The sequence below is a fragment of the Chiloscyllium punctatum genome, chromosome 30 (genome assembly GCF_047496795.1).
Source record: "Chiloscyllium punctatum isolate Juve2018m chromosome 30, sChiPun1.3, whole genome shotgun sequence".
Taxonomy (NCBI): Eukaryota; Metazoa; Chordata; class Chondrichthyes; order Orectolobiformes; family Hemiscylliidae; genus Chiloscyllium; species Chiloscyllium punctatum.
The window spans coordinates 6,000,561-6,020,652 of NC_092768.1; the positions used below are offsets into that span (position 1 = coordinate 6,000,561).

Genomic DNA, 20,092 nt, shown 5'->3' on the forward strand with positions numbered 1-20,092 from the left:
CAAACCCTTCCTATTCATCTACCCATCCAAATGCCTCTTAAATGTTGCAATTGTACCAGTCTCCACCACTTCCTCTGGCAGCTCATTACATACACGTACCACCCTCTGCGTGAAAAAGTTGCCCCTTAGGTCTCTTTTATATCTTTCCCCTCTCACCCTAAACCTATGCCCTCTAGTTCTGGACTCCCCGACCCCATGGAAAAGACTTTGCCTATTTATCCTATCCATGCCCCTCATAATTTTGTAAACCTCTATAAGGTCATCAAATCAAATATCTACAATATGCACTGGAGAAATTCACCAAAGATTCTTGCACACCACCTTCCAACTCACAACTGCTACCATCTAGAAGAACAAGGGCAGCAGATAGATGGGAACACCACTCCCGGCAAATTCCCCTCCGAGCCACTCACCATCTTGTTTTGGGAATATAATCGCCGTTCCTTCACTCGGGCAGTACATACTGAAAAATCCCAAAGGCATAATGGCTACACTGACGACCAAACTGAGGTGATTTTTCAAGCTTATAATGTGGCTCATTTAAACTTGCTCGATGTGGTGTACCTTCAAAGACAGGAATCTGTCCTCTGTAAACTAAAGGAGCGTGTTCAGGCCTTGCACTGAATTACTCTGGGAGTGTGGGAAGCCTTTGGGGTTTGTTTTTGCTTTCTTGGCAATGCTTCCACCATCACAGTTGACTTGGCAACCGATCAGCTCTACATTGTTCTGGACTGTTTGAAATCTGGCATTCTTGCTGTTGTCCTGATGAGGGAAAAGCTTAGGCAACCTGACTTACTTTTGTCAGTGATACTCAGGTTACACACTCACAAGTGGCAATTTGATGAATATTGTGTGGCTGTTTGGGGGATTTTCAACGCGAAAAGTGACATTTGTCTTTCCCACAGAAAGTGCTGCGGGATGTCCTGATGTAGCAAAACAGATCGGATCTTTAAGCAGTATAACCGCTGAGAGGATGGTTCCCCTCACTGGAGATTCTCGGACCAGAGTGGGGGGGCACAGCCTCAGAATAGAGGGGCACCAATTTCAGACAGAGGCTGAATTTCTTCTCTGGGAGAGCTGTGAGTCTTTGGGACTCCCTGTCGCAGAGACAGCAGTGGAGCACAGCCCTTGTGTATTTTTAAGGCTGAGACAGATTCTTGATTAGGGAAGAGATTCCTGATCTGTTGGGGAATCAAGGATTATGGGGAAAAATACAGGAATTGGAATGTGATCAACGTCAAACCAACAACGATCCTATTGAATGGCTCAAGGGCCTGAATAGCCTACTCTTGTTCCTATCTCTTATGGTCTTAAAGCCAGGAAAGGTGTCTCATAAATGCCAGTCTTTCTGTCGTTTATTCTTTTTACTCAGCTCCCTTCTTGACTCCTACCTCACATTGGTTGCATGTTTCCAGAATCTTCCGGTTCTGTTGAAAAAGCCATTGAACTGGAGCTTTGGCTGTCTGCCTCTCTCTCTCTCTCTCTCTCTCTCTCCCACCCCTCCCCAGGGCTCTGCCCTCACCTTGTCGCTCCTTTCCAGGAAGGTCCTGTTTTCACTCTAGCTCCCCCCATCGGGGCTTGGTTCGGTCGACACCAGCAGACAGCGGGTATCGTGTGGTCCCACCGACAGCCATTGCCGTCTGTCATGACAAGCCGAGCAGAGAATGAAATAACCCACTCAGCCCCAGTGGCAGGGAAGGAGGGTGTTACCTGGACTGATGACACTTAACATCCGCCTCCACACGATGAGCTGTAGGGGCCCGCCAAATTCACCAAGGAGCAGGTTGAGAGGAACCTCGGCTGGTTTCTTAAACTTCACGTAGGACCTTGGAAGGAACACAATTTCTTTTGTTTGTTTTTATTGGAGAATTTGAAGTTTTTCTCCTCCACTAAACTTCCACAAGAAAGATTGTTTGCAGCACGCAGAGAGAGGGCGGGGGACATGATCAGTAAACTCTCAGGTAAGACGAAAACTGGTGGTGTGAGTGAGGAGACAGTGAGGAGGGAAGCCTTAATATGCAGGCGAATAGAGAGAGGCTGGGCAGTGGCAAGTGGAACTTAGTCCTGACAAGTGTGAAGTGATGTATTGTGGGAGAACTAACAAAGCGAGGGACTGCACATTGAATGGGAGTACAGAGGATCAGGGGGACCTTGGTGATGAAGAAAAGATATGGGATACTTGTCTTTGTTAATGAATACAAGAGCAGGGAGGGAATGATGGAGCTGCAGATGCTGGAAATCAGAATCTAGATTAGAGTGGTGCTGGGAAAGCACAGCAAGTCAGGCAGCATCCAAGGAGCAGGAAAATCGACATATCGGGCAAAAGCCCGTTAAGTTAGGCCACAGCTGGAGGACTGTGTGTATTTCTGGTCCCCACACCAAAGGAAGGATGTGACTAACAGAGAGGGCGCACAGGAGATTCACCAGGATGTTGCCTGGGCTGGCGTGAGTCAGCTATGAAGAGAGACGAGACAGGCTGGGGTTGTTTACCCTCGAGCAGAGAAGGTTGAGGGGGAGGGGGAACTGACTGAGATGTACAAAGTTATGTGGGACATGTACACGATGGATAGGGAGGAACTCTTCTCAAGTAGGGAGTCAATAACAAAGGGGCACAGTTTGAAGGTAAGGAGCAGGAAGTTTAGAGGGTTGGAGGGGAATAAAAGTCACCCAGAGGATTGTTGGTAGGTGGAACTCACTGTCTAAAATGGCAGTAGAGGCAGGAATCCTCAACACATTTAAGAACTATTTAGATGAGCACTTGAAATGCTATACAAAGCAATCTAAGTTTTGGGAAATAGGATTACATTAGATGGACTGAAGGTCCTTTCTCTATGGTCTAACAACATTACGACCCTATGAGGTTGACTATGCCCAGTCACCTCCAGTAGTCAGGCTGGTCTTAGGCAACACCACTGAACTGAGATAATTAAGTAAAGTCATGTGACTTTCAACATCCAGTCCCAGCTACAGACTCCACAGCCTGCTTCAGATCCCTTGCATCATTCTGGAGTTCCCTTGCAATTTATTTCGTCAGCTCAGTGAGCCATTGTCTAATCACCAGTGTTGTGTTCTTGGTCAGCACTGGCCCAGTGTGATGACGTTTGGGAACTCAATGAAAACACCCTAAACAGCACTCTCTAACAGTCAGATTGGGTGGCTAATGAAGCACTACAACATGATCAAACAAAGCAGCTCTTTGAGAAATGACACGTACCTTTCGATGAGAGATTTAACATCCTTCGGGTGGAAAGCAGAAGAAAGAATAAAGGCAAGTTAACCATTTAGTGTCGAGAAAATCACAGATACACTGGAAATCAGTCAAGATTGCAATCGTTATTGTATCAATCAGATGAATTACAATCAGTATCCAAGCATTAATAGATGGCACTGAGGTTGGTCACAGCTTATACACTATTCAATGGACAACAATGAGCTGGCACACTGAAAACTGTTGGTTCAAGTGTAAATGTTTAGTTGGGTGGCACAGTGTCTCTGGTTGATCAGGTTTTGTTGCATGGCAAAGACATTTAAACACAAAACCTCAGGCTACCCTCCAGTGTAACATGAAGATATTGCTGCACTGGCAGAGATGGGAATTAAACTGCATTTCGATTTGCTCTCTAAAGTGATTAGATTAGACTACCTACAGTGTGGAAACAGGCCCTTTGGCCCAACCAGTCCACACCGACCCTTCGAAGAGTAACCCACCCTCTGACTAATGCACCTAACACTATGGGCAATCTAGCATGGCCAATTCACCTGAATTTCACATCTTTGGACTGTGGGAGGAAACCGGAGCACCTGGAGGAAACCCACGCAGACACGGGGAGAATGTGCAAACTCCACACAGACAGTCACCCGAGGCTGGAATCAAACCTGAGACCCTGGTGCTGTGAGGCAGCAGTGCTAACCACTGAGCCACTGTGCCACCCATATAGATTTCCTATGGAACAAGTCCACAGCGATTCTCCGAAGAGCAACCCACCCAGACCCACTCCCCTACATTTACCCCTGACTAATGTACCTAACACTATGGCCAATTCACCTGACCCGCACATCTTTGGACTGTGGGAGGAAACCGGAGCACCCGGAGGAAACCCATGCAGACACGGGGAGAATGTGCAAACTCCATACAGACAGTTGCCTGAGGTGGGAATTGAACCCGGGTCCCTGGCGCTGTGAGGCAGCAGTGCTAACCACTGAGCAACCATGCCACTCCGATTGTAAAAGGTTGTACATTTCAATGAACAGCTGGAGAGATATTCTTGGTATCTTGGTGAATATTTAGTCCTCAGTCAATATTGGAGGGTGATTACACAGTGCTGTTGGGTGTGGCGGGAAGGGTGCTATTACACAATACTGATTGTGCTAGAATTCTGACCCAGGACTTTTGAAGGAGCTGTGATCTAGTTGCAGACCTGGATGGGTTTGTATCTTTGAAGGGAATTTGGAATTACAGTGTTCCCCATAAGACCACCCATTCTGACTATCTGAAGGTGGTAGACATTGCTGTCTGGAAAGACCCTGCCAACGGGGCTGTTTACCGCGAGGAAGGCCGTCTCCTGGACATTGAGCCTTTGCTGGATTTCCAGGATGGTGCATTCAATGGAAGCCCGCTTCTCAGTGATTCTTTGCAGGTTCTCCCTGAGCAGCCTGGTCAGCCTCTCCACGTCGTCTTTCAGCTTCCCTTTCATCAGTTCCTCTTCGTCATTGAGGAATTGGTGCAACGTGGTGAACTCAGCCGCAATGTTCTGCTCCAGGCTCTCCGCCATTTTCTGTCAAAGGCCAAAGACCCAATTAGTTTGGAGAAAACTCCCACCTCAACCTCGGGGGAGTTCAACCTTCGGCGGACTGAAGGGGTCCTAGTTAATCCTCAAGATGGCGAGGAGAATCCCTCAGCGTTGCTGTAACGTACGTGGCTCAATCTCTACTGTCACACTACCATCAACTTACCACAAACAAATGGCCGACAGGGAACAGACGCTCCATTCCCTTTCCCCACCCCATATCTCTCAGTCTCATTTCATAATATGGCTGTGGCTTTCCATATTGACCAACCCCAAGTCTGGGAGGAATTGGGAGTGGGGGAAATTGGCGGCGGGGTGTGAGATTATCCAACTGGAACAAATGATGGGGAATCTCCTCCGAGAGGAGTGTGGATCGCGGAGGGAGAAGCACATGTCTAATTTCCCTGTTCATGTGGTGGGGTTGGTGTTCAGGACCAAGGTCTATCCTGGCCAATCATCCCGGCTTTGGTTGCCATGTCGGTGGGAGGATGTTCAGGATCCCATCAGGGAAAGTGGTCGGTAAGTAGCTGCACTCTCGACGGCTTTTAACTCACCTTGGCTGACCAGGCAACTCGCACTGTCCCAACCGCCTGCCATTGGTGGACTGGGAGGATTGATAGACCGGACTGTTTGACTGCATTATGACAGACCATCTGTGGCCATCCCGTCCTGAGGTGAGACTTGAACCTTGAGCTGGGGTGAGGCACTTGTGCCACCAGACCCACTGCAGCACATGAAGGTCATCCACTTGGGTGAAGACCTTATGGGTGGCCACTAAATCATAACCCAGGATGTGGCGTAACCTTGGGGAGAGGGGATTCATGGGGTAAAGTCACCCCCTGTCTTTGGTAGTATCGCAGTAGAGATTTGTCCACAGTGCAAGGGAGGCACGATCCATAGCCACCAAGGAAAAGAACCATTCTTCAGTCGCTTCAGGGTTAAATTAACTCTGCTGGTGGGAGTAAAGCAGTTGGACAAGTTGAGGAACTCTCTGGGGGTATTATATTTGTGTGGCGAATGAATCCATGTATCTGATCCCAGATCCGTCTCCACTGGACATCAAATGACATCTCAGTAGCCATGATTAACCTTTAAAGTTTTGTCAGAGCCACCCATATATAATAGAAGAACGATACAGGGTCAGCAGAGAGGGGTTGCCTTTCATTTCACTCAAAGATGAGAGACAAGGGGCAGAAAGGGAGAGCGGGGAAGAGATAGACAGAGGCATGGACAGAGGATGGGAGGGAAGGGGATGAAGGAGAGTGAATAAAGGAGGAGAGATGGAAAAAGAGTCAGAGAGAGGGAGGGTAGAGTGAGGGATGTGCATGTCTGTGAGAGAGAGAGAGAGAGAGAGACAGGGAAGGGTAGAAGGGAATAGATGGTGAGACAGAGAGCAGAAAGAGAGAGTGGGGGAAGAGATAGAGAGAGGTAGAGTGATGGGGAGAGGTAGATGGAGAAGGGAAGTAAAAAGAGTGAAGAAAGGGAGAGAGATACTGGAGAAATGGAAAGGGGGGCAAACGAGAATGAGGGGTGTGAGAGAGCGCGACAGGGAAAATGATGGGGATGGAGAAAGAGAGAGTGGGGAGGAAAGAAGAAGAGAGGGAGGATAGAGAGAATACGAGAGAAAGAAGGGAGACACTGAGTGAAAGAGAGAGGCCTTGGATATCACTGTCAATCGCATGTCTCCCATCTGAGTTAAATAGAAGGTAGAATTCTGTCTCTGACTGTGTGTCGCCCTCTGTGTTGCTGAACCTAATGTAGTGACATGAATTCAGTGGATAGGCCATACATTTGAATGCTCTACAATTGTGAATGGCTACTATATCAAAGTGCACCGTGAAAAGACCAAATAGGCCAACCTTTTGGACATCAGCTCTTAGACTGTACAACACTCCACCTTGACACGAGTGAATATTAAAGTTAAAGCTTACACAGGCATACTTTACAGTGAAAACTACACACTTTAATATAGTAGCCATTAGTGATGTACTAAGTGCTGAGGATGGTCTACAAGTTGATGATTAAACAGAAAATGTACTAAAGTTCAGATCAGAGTGATCAGAACAATTGCCTCCTTCTACATCTGATTCTTTTCTGTTTAATTGGTCAGACACCAGTAACATGGAACGACCTGATATTTATTCGTGTCTCGACTGATACCAAGAAGGATGCTGAGACAGTTGCTCAACGCCCACTAATATGGAATTTGACATCTGTTCGCTGTAAGATACACCAACTCGCTCTGTGGGGGGGGGGGGGGGGCAGGAGCAAGCCCTGCTGAGATGATTTGGGCCTTTTGCCTTTGGCAAAACATTTTGGGGCAGTTCGGATTTTGTGAGACCCAATCAGAAATATTGAGACCGTTCAGAGCCAGCCCAATCTCGACTGCATCCAATTCTACCAATACTAACAAACCAATGTCAAGTACAGGGCGCTCAAAATCAACTGCTCTCAATAAAATGAAGCCGTAAGTCTGTAAGACATAGGAGCAGAATTAGGCCAGTGAGTCTGCCCCAACACTCATGAATGATCATAAAATCCCGACAGTGTGGAAGCATGCCATTCAGCCCATTCAGCCCACACCAATCCTCCAAAGGTCATTCCCTTCCCCCAGACCCACACCCCCTATCCCGGTCATGGCTAACCCACCTAGCCTGTGTGTCCCTGGACACTATGGGCAATTTAGCATATCATGGCTGACATGTTTCTCAACCACATCCTCATGCCTTCTCTCCATAAGCTTTGATCCTCCTACTGATCAAGGGCTAGCTTTGTCATAAATACTCTCAATGTCTTGGCCTCCAAAGCCATTGGCAGCAATGAGTTCCACAAGTCCACCACCTTCTGGTTGACGAAATTCCTCTTCGGTTCTAAAGGGCTGTCCCTTCATTCTGAGGTTGTTCCCTCGGGTCCTAGTCTCTCCTACTGGTGGAAACATCTTCCCCAAGTCCGCTCTATCCAAGCCTCTAAGTTTCAATGAAGCCAGCCCAAACCAAGGTATATCAAGTCAAGTCACTGCCAGTCAATCAACATCCACACAATTCCAACCAGGGTGGCCTTTAAAAGGTGAAGTCCAGTAGAATATCACAGGGGATTGTTTTAGTTTCAGTTACTGTTGGAACCATAGGATCCCTACAGTGTGGAAAGAAGCCATTTGGCCCATCAGATCTGCACTAACCCCCCCTCCCCCCCCCCCCCCCCCCCACACAAAAGAGTGGCTCACCCAGATCCCAACAACCCCACATTTCCCATGGCCAAGCCACCTAGCCTACACATCCCTGGACACTTGGGCAATTTCGCATGGCCAATCCACCTCGCCTGTGGGAGGAAACTGGAGCGCCAAGAGGAAACCCACGCTGATACGGAGAACGTGCAAACTTCACACCAACAGTATGAAGGGTGGAATCGAACCCATGCTATGAGGCAGCATTGCTAACCACTGAGCCACCATGACACTCATCCTGTAGAAAGAGGCGAAATGTGAGTTTTATACATCACCCATGACTGTTTTAAAATTGAACAGGTGGGAATTCGAATGGCATCTTGCTTTGGCTGGGTCTGAGAGTGATGTGTCAAGACCCACAGTGCACTGCTGCTCTAAGACTCAAAGAGCTCCCTCTCCCCATCCCACCCTTCTCCTAGAAATGCTGCTTTTATTTCACCATCATGATGATCTTATACTTCCAAGGAATTCCTGTTGCCCCTGCACAAACTTTACCTTGTGCTCATCCAAGATGTACTGCAGCAAAAATGGCATAGTCAGTTCTCGTGATCAATCAAGTGTAGATTCTGATCACTTTCCTTTGAAATTTGTTCAAAACACATCCCCTTCCACTGAAAACTGATCCAAACATGACCGATCCCACAGGGAAACCTGACCAAACCCATCTGCTCTCACAGAAACCTGTAGAAAACTGGTCTGATTCCATAGGGATACCTGTTCAAACTAGTCTGATCCTCTGGGGAGACTTGTTCAGACTGGTCCAAGCTCACAGAAACCTGTTCAAACCCATCCAATCCTAAAGGCAAACCTGTTCAAACCAATCTAATCCCATGAGGAAACCTGTCCAAACTGGTGCAGTCCTTGAGGAAATCTGTTCAAACCTGTCCAATCCCTATTTGACTTGATGTGGAAGGAACAGCACTCCGAAAGCTAGTGTTTCCAAATAAACCTGTTGGACTATAGCCTGGCGTTGTGTGATTTTTAACTCTATTTAACTTGATCACACCCAGAAAAAAACCCATTCAACCCAGACCAATCCCACAGGAAATGTGTTCAAACCCAGACATACAAGCCAGTGAGACTTGGAAGTGAAATTACTGGTCCTTAACAGAGGTTTACAAGACCGGTTGGACTAGTATATCTCATTCACCAAGTTTAGCGGGTTTTTCTTTTGGGATCTGATCCAACATCATTGAAGAAACATGTTGAAAGCAGATTACTTCTAAAGAAAATCCGGGTCCAGTAGAGACACTCCTCTACGTTCCCCACGTCGTCGATTCCATTGAAGGGAGCCCTTGGTATCAGGGAGAAAGACTTCAACAAATAAGAGATTGGAGCTGCCCCATCAGTCTGACTCTGATGTGCGTCTGAGGAAAGGGCTCATGCAAGTGTGTATGGGGACATGATGAAGAACTAGCTCATGTGTCTGAAATATTGTGGGATACGTATAGACCGACTACATTGGATATTCTCTATATCGTCCACTTACACAGGTGTCCATGCTGAGGGTGCAGGCTGAAAAGTGAAAGTTTTACTTATATTCAAGCTTATTAAACCATATGAGACAATATGCTTGAGAGGAACTTCAGAAACAGGGCTGCACACTGTCAAACATAGCTTGCTCACACACACACACGTACAGATTCTCAGGTTGTGTACGCATCATCTTGCTCATAAATCAACATTTTTTTCTGCATATTTCAGGCACACTGTTAAAAGAATACAGGTAAGTGTGTGCTCCTATGTGCACACTCTCACACACATCCATATACACATTCTAACACAATCACATATGCTCACACACTCATTGTGTATTATATTCGTGGGTCCACTCACTTGTGCATGCCTTACACACAGACAGACAGACACAAGCACACCGACACACACACACACACACACACACACACACGGGCAAACACGTGAATGGCTCATATGTGCAAATTTTACTTCACCCACCCAACTGGAAACTTTGATGTAAAATGAGCCTTTAAGGAGCTGGGGGAAGTGGTGCTTTGGTGGTAATGCTGTCAGACCAGGAATGAAGAATCCTGCTATTCTGAGGACGTAGGTTTACCACCACAGAAGGTGCAGTTTGGAAATATTTCACACAATTAATTTTAAGAAAGATAATTTAAAAGTCCGAATTAGAGCTAGTCTAATGGTGACCATGCATTGATTGTGAGTAAGCCACCATCTGGTTCACTAATGTCCTTCAGGGAAGGAAATCTGCCTTCTTTACCCAGTCTGGACAACATTTGATTCCAGACCCAGACCAACTTGGATGACTGTTAACTGCCCTCCAAAGTGGCTTAGGAGGTTGCTCAGTTCAAGAGCAATTAGAGAGATGGGCAGGGCTCAACCAACGATGACTGCATCCGATGAATAGAGCTTTTAAAGAAACATTTGCTGTCACAAACCATGTAATGCTCCCAATCACTGAAACTGGCAGAAATGAAGAAAAGGATCTGAGATTCTGGTCTGATGCAATGGTCTCAAAATCTCAGTGGGGGCTCCGACATGTTCTTGGGGGAGGCAGAGGTTTGCCTCATTCTTCAAATGTTCTTGACGTCCTGGAGAAATGGCCGAAGAGGTCCAGCAACCCTTGAGTTTGTGGGCAGTCAACACGTGTGCATGCCAGAGTGTTTAACAAAAGATCAGGCTCATCCCACGTAACATTTACCACCCCCGCCTCCCCTCCCATAATAAGAACTCTACAGCATTACCTACCTATCAACAAATGGGTGCCATCACTGTCAAAATGAAGATGATGGGATCAGCCTCTGAGCCAGGAGAACGAGCTCTCTTGCTTTAGTTGGTGCTCGGTGTGCTTTTGGTATCTCCATGAAATGACACTTGTCTTAGAGTCACAGATGTACAGCATGGAATCAGACCCTTCGGTCCAACTCGTCCATGCCGATCAGATATCACAACCCAATCTGGTCCCATTTGCCAGCACTTGACCCATTTCCCTCTAAACACTTCCTATTCATATACCAATCCAGATGCCTTTTAAATGTTGCAATTGCACCAGCCTGTATCACTTCCTCTGGCAGCTCATTCCATACATGCACCACTCTCTACGTGAAAATGTTGGCTCTTAGGTCCCTTTTATACCTTTCCCTCTCACCCTAAACCTATGCCCTCTAGTTCTGGACTCCCCAACCCCAGGGAAAAGACTTTGTCTATTTATCCTATCCATGCCCCTCATGATTTCATAAACCTCTATAAGGTCACCCCTCAGCCTCCAACGTCCCAGGGAAAACAGCCCCAGCCTATTTAGCCTCTCCCTGTAAATCAAACCCTCCAACCTTGGCAACATCCTTGTAAATCTTTTCTTAACGCTTTCAAATTTCACAACATCATTCCGATAGGAGGGAGACCAGATTGCATGCAATATTGCAAAAGTGGCCTAACCAATATCCTGTACAGTCGCAGCATCACCTCCTAACTCCAATACTCAATACTCTGACCAATAAAGGAAAGCATGCCAAATATGCCTTCTTCACTATCCTATCTACCTGCGATGCTACTTTCAAGGAGCTATGAACCTGCACTCCAAGGTCTCTTTGTTCAGCAACACTCTCTAGGACTTTACCATTAAGTGTATAAGTCCTGCTACGATTTGCTTTTCCAAAATGCAGCACTGCACATTTATCTAAATTAAACTCCATCTGTCACTCCTCAGCCCATTGGCCCATCTGATCAATGTCACATTGTACTCTGAGGTAATCTTCTCCGCTGTCCACTAAGACTCCAATTTTGGTGTCATCTGCAAACTTACTAACTATACCTCCTATGTTCATATCTAAATAATTTACATAAATGACAAAAAGTAGTGGACCCAGCACCAATCCTCGTCATACTCCACTGGTCACAGGCCTCCAGTCTGAAAAGCAACCCTCCATGACCACTCTCTATCTTCTACCTTTGAGCCAGTTCTGTATCCAAATGGTTAGTTCTCCCTGTATTCCATGAGATCTAACCTTGCTAACCAGTCTCCTATGGGGAACCTTGTCGAACGCCTGACTGAGTCCATACAGATCACATCTACTGCTCCGCACTCATCAATCCTCTTTGTTACTTCTTCAAAAACTCAGTCAAGTTTTTGAGACATGATTTCTCATGCAAAAAAGCCATGCTGATTATCCCTAATCAGTCCTTGCCTTTCCAAATACATGTACATCCTGTCCCTCAGGATTCCCTCAAACAACTTGCCCACCACTGAGGTCAGGCTCACTGGTCTATAGTTCCCTGGCTTGTCCTTACCACCTTTCTTAAATAGTGGTATCATATTAGCCAATCTCCAGTCTTCCAGTACCTCACCTGTGACTATTGGAGATACAAATATCTAAATAAAGGGCCCAGCAATCACTTCCCTAGCTTCCCACAGAGTTTTAGGGTACACTTGATCAGATCTGAGGGATTTATCCACTTTTGTGCATTTCAAGACATCCAGCACTTCCTCCTCTGTAATGTGGACATTTCTCAAGATGTCACAATCTGTTTCCACACATTCTATATCTTCCATGTCCTTCTCCACATAAATACTGCTGCAAAATTCATCGTTTAGTATTTCCCCGTCTCCTGTGGCTCTACGCAAAGGCTGCCTTGCTGATCTTTGAGGGGCCCTATTCTCACCCTAGTTCCCCTTTTGTCCTTAATGTATTTATAAAAACCCTTTGGATTCTCCTTAACTCTATTTGCCAAAGCTACCTCATGCCCCCTTTTTCCCCTTCCTGATTTCCCTCATAAGTATACTCCTACTGCCTTTATACCCTTCTAATGATCCTCTCAATCTCTCCAGTCTATACCTGACATATGCTTCCTTGTTTTTCTTAACCAAAACCTCAATTTCTTTAGCCATCCACCATTCCCTATACCTACCAGCTTTTCCTTTCACCCTGACAGGATTTTACTTTCTCTGGACTCTCGTTATCTCATTTCTGAAGGCTTCCCATTTTCTACCCGTCCATTTACCTGCAAACATCCGCGCTCAATCAGCTTTTGAAATTCTTGCCTTCCTCCAATTTAGAACTTCAACTTTTAGATCTGGTCTATCCTTTTCCATCATTATTTTAAAACCAATAGAATTATGGTCACTGGCCCCAAAGTGCTCCCCTAGTTGTTGCTTTAACCCTGTATGGGAGTAGCCCTCACTGCCATACCCAACATTTATTGCTCATTCCTCAATTCCCTTGAATCGAATGGCTTGCTAGACCATTTCCAGAGGGCAGTTAAGACTCAACTATATCGTTTTGATTCTGGAGTCGCATGTGGGTCAGACTGAGTACGGATGGCAGATTTCCTTCCCCGAAGCCAAATTGGTGGATTTTTGCAACAACCCAATAATAGTCACCATGATGAGCTGTCATTTTCAAATCTACTACAGTGGTGGTAGGCCTTGAACCCCGTGTCCCAGAGAATTATCCCGATGTGCTTTAATTATTAATTGAGTGACATTACCACTCCACCACCATCTTCCCCCAAGGTTGGCACTGAACATCTCAAGTCCATTGGAGATTTCATCATGTGACCTTTGCCCTTAAACCATGCTGACCTCCTCCTCCCCAATGTCACAATTTCGCTCCCCCCCCAGCCCCACCATCCACCCCTGCTATTGGTTCATCCTCCAGACGCATTGTCTTCCCAGCCAATCAGAAAGTCTCTTTGACCACCACTCAGAGTGTCATTGAATATTCTGACAATGGCCACCTTTTCAGCCTATCACCAATACTTTGAATGATCAAGAGGTGAAAAGAACTTCAAAGACAAGTAACGAAACCCCTTTCTCCATTCCTCAATGATGTTTCCCCCCATGGGTTTACACCCAGGGACTACTGAATGCAAGTGACGAATATTGAGGGCAGAAGGATAAGAAAGGAGGGGGTGGAATTAGTTTTCCAGGCCAGTGATGTGCTCTCAATGACCAAAGATAATGTATTCTCCATGGTGACGCTTCTACCAATCAGAGTCCACTTGACAACCAATCAGCACTCTCCTGTCATGCAACATAAATGTTGCTTTCCCCTTGAAGTGGTATTCTTGCAAACTGTCCTGATGTGATCAAGATAGAAATCTTCTACAAGATATACTTTTCTTCAGCTACACTCAAGTTTTGTTCCATCAAATGACTAACAGGCACCCTTTTGTTATTTCAACGTTGGAAGGCAGGCCTATTAGGAACAACTGAGCGTTGGAGTGTGCTGCTCTGGGAGATGCTGGACATACAATCATCGTCTAACCTCAGGCAGCGTTCCAGGGATACCCGTGGAGGATGAGGCATGCTCCTCCCATAAGCCCACACACTGGTCAACAAGAGGGCACACATGAACAAATATGACACTTCAATGGAGCAGCAGATGTAACCAGAGAGTGGTTCAGCTGATCCCAGTCAAACTGCTGCGATCCTAGTGAGATAAATCGCTGCCCCCTCCCATCTCATCTCTCCCATCTTCCAACTAAAATGGAGTCAGCAATGGTGGGCAGGCATCGGGGCTGCGTCAGGGAAGGAAATAGAATATTGCAAAGGGAGTGTCACATAAAAACAGGGACGACTCTGTCTCAACAGCTCTCTGTGACAAGGAGTTCCAAAGACTCAGAACTCTCCAAGAGAAGAGGGGTCTGGATAGAGTTAATGGTAGTTGTCTTTGCCCTGGGATGGGGGATTTCAAGAGTAGGAGGAGCACGTTTATGGTGAGAAATTTTAAAAAATACACAAGGGGCAACTTTTTTTTACACAGAGGGAGGCTCGCATATGGAATAAACTTCCTGAGGATGTGGGTACAACTGCGTTTCAAAGATATTTGCATTAGTACGTGAGTAGGAAAGGTTTGGAAGGATATGACAGGAACAGACAGCTGAGACTAGTTTAGTTTGGGATTATGTTAGGCATGGACTGGTCGGTCTGTGTCCGCGCTGCATGACTCTCTGACTTTATCTTAAGCAGGCGCCCCTTTATTGTGACTATATTCCCTCAGGTCCTGGACTCTCCCATGGAGGGAAACATCCTCTCAGCATTTTCCCTGTCGAGCCCCTGAAGAATCCTATATGTTTTAATGAGGTCACCTCTCATTCTTCTAAACTGCCTGTAGTCCCCTGCTGTTTAACCTTTGTCGGACTTTATAAAGTTGTAGTGCTTGGCACTTATTTATAGTTGGCTCTATTGCGAGTGCAAACTGGCTTCTTGCAAATTTATTCTTAGGAGATGGTGTTCATTGGAAAGGTCAGCATTTAAAGTCCACCCTTAGTTGCCATGTGTGATTGGCCATCTTTTTCAACCAAAGTTTGGTATGACTGATAGGTCTGTTAAGCTGCAAATGGATGAATTGTTAGGGTCTGGGACACTGGACTGGGGTGGCCTGCAGACCCAGATAATGAACATTTCTCTCCCCAAAGAATATTCATGAACAAGGTATGTTTTTACGATAAAACAATGGCTCTAAGCAACCATTACAGATTACTTCTTAAAATTCTTAAGCAGTCACTGTAGGGTGTGAACTTTTGTTGACTTAATTTCAATTCCGCATCTGAGGGTAACTTGTTAAACAATATAATCACGACAGCACCATTGTCACCCTGCCGTGTACAACCTGGTTGAAACTTGTATTGCATGCTTTCACCTGGTTGTATCCATCTTCCTCTGGCTTAGTAACACTGTTGTGGGTGATTTGGAAGTCTGTGGGTTAAAACAATAAGGTTGGTAGCAGCATATTACTGGAGAAAGTGAGGACTGCAGATGCTAGAGATCAGAGCTGAAAATGTGTTGCTGGAAAAGCGCAGCAGGTCAGGCAGCATCCAAGGAGCAGGAGAATCGACGTTTCGGGCATCAGCCCTTCTTCAGGAATGAGGAAAGTGTGTCCAGCAGGCTAAGATAAAAGGTAGGGAGGAGGGACTTGGGGGAGGGGCGTTGGGATTGCGATAGGTGGAGGGAGGTCAAGGTGAGGGTGGTAGGCCGGAGTGGGGAGGGGGCGGAGAGGTCAGGAAGAAGATTGCAGATTAGGAAGGCGGTGCTGAGTTCGAGGGATTTGACTGAGACAAGGTGGGGGGAGGGGAAATGAGGAAACTGGAGAAATCTGAGTTCATCCCTTGTGGTTGGAGGGTTCCCAGGCGGAAGATGAGGCGCTCTTCCTCCAACCGTCGTGTTGCAATGGTCTGGCGATGGAGGAGTTCCCATACGCTCTCGGATTAACGAGTTCAACATGCGGCGTGACATCGAACAATTCTTCCGTTGCCTTCACCTCCATGCCTACTTCTCCAACCAAGATTCTCGCCCACCCTCTGACGATCCCTTCTCCCGCCTCCAACACACCCCATCCACCTGGACACCCCGTGTTGGCCTCTTACCCGCCCTCGATCTCTTCATAGCCAACTGCTGCCGCGACATTAACCGCCTCAACCTCTCCACCCCTCTCACCCACTCCAACCTCTCACCCTCAGAACGTGCAGCCCTCCACTCCCTCCGTTACAACCCCAACCTCACAATCGAACCGGCAGTCAAGGGAGGCGCGATAGTAGTTTGGCGCACCGACCTTTACACCGCTGAGGCCAAACGGCAGCTCGCAGACACTTCCTCCTACTGCCCCCTTGACCATGACCCCACCTCCCACCACCAAACCATCATCTCCCAGACCATCCATAACCTCATCACCTCAGGGGATCTCCCATCCACCGCCTCCAACCTCATAGTCCCACAACCCCGCACCGCCCGTTTCTACCTCCTGCCCAAAATCCACAAACCTGACTGCCCCGGCCGACCCATTGTCTCAGCCTGCTCCTGCCCCACCGAACTCATCTCTGCATACCTCGACACAGTCCTGTCCCCCTTAGTCCAAGAACTCCCCACCTACGTTCGGGACACCACCCACGCTCTCCACCTCCTCCATGATTTTCGCTTCCCCGGTCCCCAACGCCTTATCTTCACCACGGACATCCAGTCCCTGTACACCTCCATCCCCCATCATGAAGGACTCAAAGCCCTCCGCTTCTTCCTTTCCCGCCGTACCAACCAGTACCCTTCCACTGACACCCTCCTTCAACTGACTGAACTGGTCCTCACCCTGAACAACTTCTCTTTCCAATCCTCCCACTTCCTCCAAACCAAAGGAGTAACCATGGGCACCCACATGGGCCCCAGCTATGCCTGCCTCTTCGTAGGATATGTGGAACAGTCCATCTTCCGCAGCTACACTGACCCCACCCCCTACCTTTTCCTCCGCTACATCGAAGACTGTATCGGCACTGCCTCGTGCTCCCACGAGGAGGTTGAACAGTTCATCCACTTTACCAACACTTTCCACCCCGACCTCAAATTCACCTGGACCGTCTCAGACTCCTCCCTCCCTTTCCTAGACCTTTCCATCTCCATCTTGGGTGACCGAATTGACATGGACATTTACTATAAACCGACCAACTCCCACAGCTACCTAGACAACACCTCCTCCCACCCTGCCCCCTGTAAAAACGCCATCCCACATTCCCAATTCCTTCGCCTCCGCCGCATCGCAAGAGGACCAGTTCCAGATGACCTCCTTCTTCAAGGACCGCAATTTCCCCCCAGGCGTAGTCGACGATGCCCTCCACCGTATCTCTTCTTCTTCCCGCTCCTCCACCCTTGAGCCCCGCCCCTCCAACCGCCACCAGGACAGAACCCCACTGGCCCTCACCTACCATATCCGCCACAAATTCACCTGCACCTCCACACACATCATTTATTGCATCCGCTGCACCCGATGTGGCCTCCTCTATATTGGGGAGACAGGCCGCCTACTTGCGGAACGTTTCAGAGAACACCTCTGGGACACCCAGACCAACCAACCCAACCACCTCGAAGCCGAACACTTCAACTCCCCTCCCACTCCACCAAGGACATGCAGGTCCTTGGACTCCTCCATCGCCAGACCATGGCAACACGACGGTTGGAGGAAGAGCGCCTCATCTTCCGCCTGGGAACCCTCCAACCACAAGGGATGAACTCAGATTTCTCCAGTTTCCTCATTTCCCCTCCCCCCACCTTGTCTCAGTCAAATCCCTCAAACTCAGCACTGCCTTCCTAACCTGCAATCTTCTTCCTGACCTCTCCGCCCCCACCCCACTCCGGCCTATCACCCTCACCTTGACCTCCCTCCACCTATCGCATTCCCAACGCCCTTCCCCCAAGTCCCCCCTCCCTACCTTTTATCTTAGCCTGCTGGACACACTTTCCTCATTCCTGAAGAAGGGCTGATGCCCGAAACGTCGATTCTCCTGTTCCTTGGATGCTGCCTGACCTGCCGCGATTTTCCAAAAACACATTTTCAGCAGCATATTACTGACAGGGCGCTGCATTACTTTCTTTCTGGTGGTACATTTAACTGAGGCTCTTTCTGGGGGGTCAAAACGACCTCAGTGGCACTATTTCAAAGAGGAGGGAGCTAACCCTGGCCAATGTTCATCATTCAATCAACATGTCAAAAAGACCGGCTATCTGATCCCTATCTCAACATTGTTTGTGGGAACATGGTGTGCACTAACTGGCAGCCATTTTTTTCCCACATTACGACTCAAAAATGGCTTTGGGGGTATCACATGAGAAGCCAACTTTAGCCAGAGTCAGTATTAAACTCTCAGAGCACCAGGCTGCCTGCGAGTGATGAAGTTTTATTCCTATGATCTGGCTGCATCTGATTCTTTCCCTCACCAGGTCTGTCTCAGTAGAACAATCTGACCTTGGGTTTCTTAAGAAAGTGGACACCTCCTGCATTCCTCTTACACCTCCTCACTCTCACCACCACACGCTGACTCTATGACGAAGTGTTGATGGACCCGCAGAGTTAATATTCCTCAGAACAGGTTTTGGGTTCTTTCCTTCAAGAAAGGAAAAGATTGAAGGGGACCTATTTGACGTCTTTAAGATCCTGAAGAGGCTGGATGGGGGTTGACGAGGAGATGGATCCTCCTCTTGTAGATTGCCGAGAACCAGGAGATCAACTGAAAAATAGTCACAGTCAATTCCAGGAGGGAATTTCTTTCATCCGGAACTATGGAATGATTAATCTGACCAGCATAGACACATTTAAATGGGAAACCAGTAGGTGAAGGAAGAGAGAATAGAAGAAAATACAATCAGCGGTTAGAATGGTGATGAGAGGGGGTTCATATTGAGCATGGGCCAATGCTGTGTGTTTGTCTACAATGCATTTTATCTGACTCTACTTTTGTACCAATTGAGATTCAACTGCGGAATGGGCACAATCGAGTTCACTTTGCCTACCAGCCTTTAGTAAGTGATTGCCATTCTCTTGTGTGGCCTTTACTGGTTAGAGTTGAGGAGCTCCAGGTCCACGTGTTCACGGGTGAGGATCATTTTGTAGAACCTTACCTTGAGCTGGATCATATTTGTTTCTTCTTCATTCTGGCTCCGAAAGACCTCCTCCATTTGTTGTTGCAGGAAACTTAGTGACTTTTCAAGCTTATCCTGAAAGGAAAAACTTATAACTAATTGACATTCACATAAACTCCCAGCGTTCATCAGGGTGAACAACATATGCAAGAAATCCAGTGAACGACAGAATACATTTCTACTTATAGCACACCCCAATACCATACGCCCTGCTCATGTGCAGGACGGTAACTTTCCAAGTACACACTAACAACAGGAAATCACAACTCTTCCACAGATGACACGTTTCTAATAGGTGCTGGCAGTGAGAAAGGTTCCTGTCACTGGCATGTTGACCCCTATCTTGTGGAAACAAATCCTATCCCAGGTCAGGTCTGCATTAGGCACAGAGTGAAACCTCTCAAGTATATCATGCCCTGGGGATGAATGAATCCTCCCTTATGAGGACCATACTGTAGCATGACTCTAAATGAGGTCTCCCCAAGGCCTGTGAAATTGCAACAAGACTTCCCTACTATTATAATCAATGCTTCTTGCAACAAATGAAGGACTTCTTACACTCCATGACAATGGTGACTATCTTTTCACTCAATCTGTACATGGATGCTAACTTATTATGGTTAGGTACAAGGACTGTCTCCATACCGCTGCATTCCATAACCTCCCAGTTTAAATAATATTGCATCTTTATTTCTTTCTTTTTAC

General features: G+C 47.2%; 1 protein-coding gene across 8 annotated transcripts in view; it reads right to left on the reverse strand.

Annotated features, from left to right (window-relative positions):
- LOC140455148 (ras/Rap GTPase-activating protein SynGAP-like) overlaps positions 1-20,092 on the reverse strand; it is a 1,171,996-nt gene that overhangs the window by 171,825 nt on the left and 980,079 nt on the right. For all 8 annotated transcript variants that reach the window (XM_072549832.1, XM_072549831.1, XM_072549829.1 and 5 more), the window contains 4 exons: positions 19,367-19,462; positions 4,545-4,775; positions 3,215-3,237; positions 1,711-1,826 (listed from right to left, as the gene is read on the reverse strand). In XM_072549832.1, coding sequence (XP_072405933.1) covers positions 1,711-1,826; positions 3,215-3,237; positions 4,545-4,775; positions 19,367-19,462 — 466 coding nt within the window. The remainder of the gene's footprint in view (positions 1-1,710; positions 1,827-3,214; positions 3,238-4,544; positions 4,776-19,366; positions 19,463-20,092) is intronic.